Source organism: Herpailurus yagouaroundi, unplaced genomic scaffold (genome assembly GCF_014898765.1).
Source record: "Herpailurus yagouaroundi ecotype Mexico unplaced genomic scaffold, PumYag 140, whole genome shotgun sequence".
Classification (NCBI taxonomy): Eukaryota; Metazoa; Chordata; class Mammalia; order Carnivora; family Felidae; genus Herpailurus; species Herpailurus yagouaroundi.
Genome location: NW_024412395.1, coordinates 70307274 through 70313897, shown reverse-complemented (window position 1 = coordinate 70313897; position 6624 = coordinate 70307274). Strand labels below are relative to the sequence as shown.

The 6624-nt window shown below is 35.7% G+C and overlaps 1 protein-coding gene across 2 annotated transcripts in view; it reads right to left on the bottom strand.

The window, feature by feature from the left end:
• Window positions 1-1039: 1039 nt before the first annotated feature.
• NAB1 (NGFI-A binding protein 1) overlaps window positions 1040-6624 on the bottom strand; it is a 43796-nt gene continuing 38211 nt past the window's right edge. For both annotated transcript variants that reach the window (XM_040475673.1, XM_040475674.1), the window contains exons 7-9: window positions 5278-5391; window positions 3243-3570; window positions 1040-1553 (exon numbers count right to left, since the gene is read on the bottom strand). In XM_040475673.1, the coding sequence (XP_040331607.1) occupies window positions 3482-3570; window positions 5278-5391 (203 nt within the window). In that variant the 3' untranslated portion in view covers window positions 1040-1553; window positions 3243-3481. The remainder of the gene's footprint in view (window positions 1554-3242; window positions 3571-5277; window positions 5392-6624) is intronic.

Genomic DNA, 6624 nt, shown 5'->3' with positions numbered 1-6624 from the left:
CTTTTACCCAAGTGGTTTTGCTAATTAAGGACAAGAAAAAACACAATTTCCCCCTGCCTTTTGACAGGTTCAGTGGGCCGGTCAAAAGAATTACTATCCTGGCAAGCAGATGTAACTGGCATTCAACTTAAAAAAAAAAAAAAAAAAAAAAAAAAACCTAATAATTTTTTTTTTTTTAAGTGGCCTCAACGAGAAATGCGCAACCGCTATGGCTTTTCATCACATCTCATGGCCTTCTGTTAACTATTCTAGTCGTGGCTGATCTCGTCTGCATCTCAATCACTAAATATGCTTTCTTTCACCTGTGCAGTGCCTACTCCCATAATGCCTACTAAACACAGAATACACATAAATGTCAGCTCCTTATTCATCCCAAGTCTGTAACGCATGAAAATCTGTATTTTTATCTGAGTGGTATTAGTTCCAATTCAACTAGGTATTGGATTCACAAAGGGCAAGGATCATGTCTTAGGTTTCCTCTGTGGCCTCCACCCTCATCCTACCATCTAGCACAGTGTTGGGACACAATGAAGCTCTTTATTAACCCACCAAACTCATCAATTAAAACTTCACTGCAAAGCTTTTACTGATACTCTACCACAGTTTGGCTCAATATCATGTAATTAGCTGTAACACTGAGGCCAAATCACATTAACACTTTATAAATATTAGTGTATCATAAATGTTAAATCCTAATGTTCCTCCTTTAATTTATTAGTTGGTTAGATATGGTGGATAGTTTTTACAATGTCTTTGTAAACTTCTCTTAAGTGAGAACAATATAAACCAAACGCCATCCCCGACAGAGTCAAATTAAGTACCTGTTTGCCAAGTAACTTTCTAGAAATGAAGGCAGACAATAATATTTAGTTTCTAGAAATGAAGGCAGACAATGATATTTAGTTTTGACTTAAAGAGAGAAGTCCTGGCCCTGGCTCCTAACACCCAAGTCCAGCCCAAACAATCACAGAGGGGAGGCAGAGAAGGCTACTAATACCTACTGTGAAAAGTGCTATGCAGAAAGGTCTATACACATAAATGTGTGAGGCACAGAAAATCTTTATTGCCACAGGAAGCAAGTGCACTCGTCCCACCTCACCAACAGATTTAAGAGTCACAGAAACGCAGACTTCACATAATAAAGTACAACACAGACTTGGGGAGAAATGGTCCCTTGGACTATATTGGCTGTAATACTGAGGTAACCAATTGACCTTGTTCAGTGAAAATACCTCCAACACAATGAAAAAAATCAACTAATTATAACATCCAATTCATATATACAATTCAAATAAAAATATATATTATTTGCTTCAATGTATAGCAAATTTAATACATTAGTGTTTACAAAATAAAAACTGTATTCTACTGAAATTTTTCTTGTGCTTCCCCCTTATCACTAAGCTTGAAAGACCAGGAAAGTATGATACTTACGGAAACTTATTTATGGATTTAAAGATGCAGTTTGTGGGGCCATGAAAGATGGATAAATATTAGTTGGAAGATTACCGCATCTTTAAAAATTGTTGCTTATTAAAATCTACAAACTTGAACTGTAAGACACAATTAAAAAAAACCCACAAAATTTCTCAAAATAGATTAGAATACAGGAAACGTTTCATGAAACTACTGAGATACTAACCAGTTCTATGGCTAATATTAAAAACTGAACAATCTATTTAAATCATACTCCTACTATTTCTACACAGTGAACAATACCACCACAATAATCAACCTCACGCTAGCAACGAAGTTGCAAGGTCCATAAAAAGCTTCTTCAGTGGGCTAAACACTATGGTACAATTAAAACATTTAGGTAGGGGAAAGAGCCTTTCAATAGTATAAAAGTTGTTTACTGGTGTTTCTACTGTAAAGCTATTCTACATATCAAAATGAAAAAGCAATTATATATGTGACAGTGATCAGAGACTACAGTCCCGACATTTCATCCAACATTTGGCTGATGAATTTTAGTATAACAGAGTACAACTGAGTATTTTGTACACAATTATGACCTAGAGCAGAATTAAAAACAAAAAAACCCACATATTCAACTCAGTATGCTGTTGTCAGCAATATCCGGGTTTAGATGAATCTGGAGGAAGTAGGTAAAGCAGTCAAATGTCTTCTTTTAAACCAAAAGAAAAAATGTAAATTGGTAGAAATAGTATTTGGTTTTTTTAAACTATGGATTCCAATGTGAAATTCTCCTAAGTATGCAAGTACATTATTAACATTTAAGCACACCCCCATAAATATGCACACAGCCCACTAATTAGGGGGAAGAAATTAAAACATACTTTCAAGCTAAAATGAATTTTAAGAAAAAAACTGCAGACACAAATATGAAAGGTCCACAAAATTGTAAAATAAATAACAAATACAGGTGTCACCTAAATGTCCACAGAATTATGCCTGCAAATGTGGATGTAGTGATTGTCCACACTTGTTACGGTCTGGGTGGTGAGACATTCCCCAGGGAGAGCCACCTACTTTCTCAGACTCTATCTAGGACATAAAGAAGAATTTCTGGATATAAAATGGTTCTTACTCTATAATATTATATATTATAGCCTTTTTACTAGTCACCATCCTTATCACATTTGGGGTTAACTTATTATGCCTTAATCTATTCAACACATTCTTAAATAACAATGTTTAAGTCAAGGCTTTTACACATCAGTTCACTTGTTTCAAATACTCTGTCCAAGTAATAGCTTCCTATTTTTGTTACGATATAATGATATAATGCAATCTGAGTCGACTAAGTAAGAGATTTGCTACTCTAGTGCCCATTTTTAAACTTACTTTAGTATTTATTAATTGCATAAATGTGCCTGATTAAGCCAGCAAAAGTGACATTTTACTACTAAAAAAGACACATTTCCTATTAAAATCTGTTTTATCAAATATTAAATACACAATATTTTTCTTGGTTTAAATTAAGCCATTTGCTTTCCATTTTTCCAAAGTCATTGCAACCTTGCCAATAACTACATCACTTAAACTTTCTTTACGACTGCAAAGATCTAAACTCTAACAAATAATAATATCTATGCTAAATACACTTAAAAGTAGACAGTGAAATTTCAAGTAAAATAAACCGTATCCACATCTATTGGACCAAACAGGTCTCCACATCTAGCTTTTACTTCTATAAATTACACAAATACATTGTACATTCTTAAATAATGAATGCTTACAATATTAATTTGTAAGCTTTTCCACGTAAAATGACTTACACAGGAATGTGAATGGATCAATATTTCTGTTACAGATTGCAACATTCTCTCAATTTTCTCTTTTGTGGCTGTTGTTTTGTCTTCCTGGTTTCCACAGACTACTGTATCAATCCTTATGCTTTGGCTATGAAATCTGTTTGAGCTGAATGAGGCAACGTTGGTTATTAAGGCTTATTTCTATGATGGAGCATTATCCTTAAACTGAATGCCATTTCCAGAAAACAGTGGGAGAATCACAGCTATCTTGAATCTTCAGGCTCTGTTTTGATGACTTTCTTTTCTAAAGTAAAAGCTGAGTGAGGGTAGTCTTTTAAAATCCCAAGACTCTCTGCATAAAAATGGAAACAGGGTGTGTTGATACTTTAAATCAATGGATCACAAAAAACAAATTCAAACATATGAAACAAATCCCCAAAATCCACAGCAAACAGTATCAACTATTCATAATTCAGCAATCCCATAAAAACATTTTGTTTATAGAATTTGTGATTAAGAGCTTCGATTCTGGATTTAAATTCCATCTCTGCCAATTACTAGCTGTGTACATCTCCAAGCAACGTACACACCTCTCTAAGCCTTAGTATCTTTCTTCATCTGTAATATGGGGATAGTATCTATACAGTGCGGCATGAGAATTAAACGATGAAAGGCACAAAAAAGCATTTAACAAATAGACCATATTTTTATTAAACATTTGGTTCAACATGATAAAAAAATACATGCGAAATAAAATGGGTCACATGTATACAAAGTTACTGGCTAAAATATATAATCACTATCAATGAAAAAAAGAGACAAAAAAAATCTTCCACATTTCAACATAGAACTATCTTTAAAAGTATCTCCAGCCATGACACATGATAGAAGAACGAAGACTACTCTCATAAGGAACCATTTCCTGGAGTCAGGTGTGTGCAGTTATTTCAACCTCACAAAAACACCAGAGAATGACAGCATAGAGCATTGATAGGAAGCACTAGCACTAAAAGACAAATATATATGCACACACTTTGAAAAGGATTCTAGAAATGTAACCAATACGAATAGCTGATCCGAAATTAGTTCAATTTATGAATTTACTCTATGAAAAAGTAGATTTTAAATTTAGCTAGAGTATAAAAACAGTAGCTACCATTTACTGAATTCCTATCAGCCAGGCAATTCTATATTTATATGCTATCAACCAGACAATTCTATATATATGCTACCTGTAGAACACCCATTAACTCCATGCGGTAGAAATGATACTTGTTTTACAGATGAAGCAATGGACTTCAAGTGAAGTTACTTTAACTCAAAGGCTGAGTGATACTACATATTTTCAAATGGTGTTGTTCTCTAATACTGTGTCTAACTCACTTTTTCTTGGGTGAAAATAGGTAAACATCTAACAGTAATAAGGAATAACTTTTCCTTTATGGAGTTCAGTTTACTTCTGAAATATAAATATCACCCCCAAAATGCATCTGTAAGAAAAGTTTAGACTTGGTGTACAGGGTTTTCTTAGTATGAAAAGAAACATGTAATCCCTCAATTTCACATTATGTAAGGCTGGAAAAAGGTAATTACATAAATCAGCCATGTATTATTTGGTTTTAAATCTTGTATAAAAGTAACCATTAGTGTAATAGCTAATCAAAATACTATCAACCTTCATAAGCTTCTGTCAATTCTTTGGAATACCATTTTCTAAAAAAGACTGGCTAATGGGGCACCTGAGTGGCTCAGCCAGTTAAGACCCTAACTCAGGGTCAAGCATCCCGAGTCAAGCATCCCAGGGTCATGAATTCAAGCCTACTTTATACAAACAAACAAAAGACTTGCTATTATTCGAGCAATCTATTATTTCCAAAAGGAGAAAAACTGACTAGTAACATTGTTAGTAAATTACCTTACCTTTCTCTTTCTTTTTTGGCGGGAGGGGGGGGGCCAGGGGCGGGGGGGGGGGGAGTAGGGAATGACAGTGGAGGGCAGGAAAACAGAATTTAAAGATATTTTATTCCAGTGTTACTCTAATAATATCCCATATTCTTACCTGACTGGGACTTTGCCTCACTGGGATAAAGTCTACTCAGCTCTCCATCCACCACAAAATGATGGGGTTGTCTGTTCTGTAAATTAGGCATTCGGAGATTCAAAGGTCTTTCTCCTAATGGAAAGGGGGAAAAAAGCAACATGAACAATACTAAAAACACTTTGTGGTTTTTCTTAAAAATAAGTTTTCACAAATTGCCTGAACACTCCTTAGGAAAGAAGTAAGGAAGGCCAACAGGCACTGAACAATTTGAATAAGAGTTAGAGAAATATCTTAAATGATAACTTAAGAGGGAAATGGCAATTCATGCTAGTTCCAAGGTTTATGAATCTGCCAGGACATTAAGACTGAAACATGAACTAAACAAAAGACTGGGATTTCCAGTAAGCACTCCAGCTTTAGCATGTAATACATCCCCCGAGTAAGGCATTTTCTTAGCAGTGCAACCATTTTATTTACCAAGACATGTCATTCACTATATAATAACACTAGAGACAGAGAAGGCTTCAAGCAACTTCCTGTTAACAACAAAGTCTATGGTAAATCCATGAAGACAGAATTAGCACAGATATGGTAATAACGCTTAATGCACCAAATCCTATTCTCTGTCATAATCCTAAATCCATCACACAGAGCTGACTGCTACCCCACAGTGCACTGTCCTGGTTTCACAAATTAAGAGTCACCAAATCTTTCATTAATTTTGCTTTTGCAAAATTAACCCTTTTGAGTCTTAACTGTCAAGGATGACTTAGAGAAGTTAAACAAGACCTCAACTATAAACTTTCCATAATATTTTAAAAAAAGGAAGAATGTTCTTCTCCTCCAGTACTCTGAAATCAGCTGACATATTTTACTCTACATTTGGCGAATGCTTATTAAGATGGTATTGTTACTGGGGCACCTGGGTGGCTCAGCTGTTAAGCATCTGACTTTGGCTCTGGTCATGATCTCACAGTTCTGAGTTCAAGCCCCTCTTCGGGTGAAGCCCACTTCTCTTTCTTTCTCTGCCTTTCCTGGTATTCTCTTTCTGCCCCCTCGCTCACTTGCGCCCTCTCTCTCTCTCTCTCTCTCTCCAAAAACAAAACAAAACAAAAGAAAAAAACATGGTACTGTTACTTAGAAAGAAATCTAGGGGCGCCTGGGTGGCGCAGTCGGTTAAGCGTCCGACTTCAGCCAGGTCACGATCTCGCGGCCCGTGGGTTCGAGCCCCACATCAGGCTCTGGGCTGATGGCTCAGAGCCTGGAGCCTGTTTCCGATTCTGTGTCTCCCTCTCTCTCTGCCCCTCCCCCGTTCATGTTCTGTCTCTCTCTGTCCCAAAAATAAATAAACGTTGAAAAAAAAAA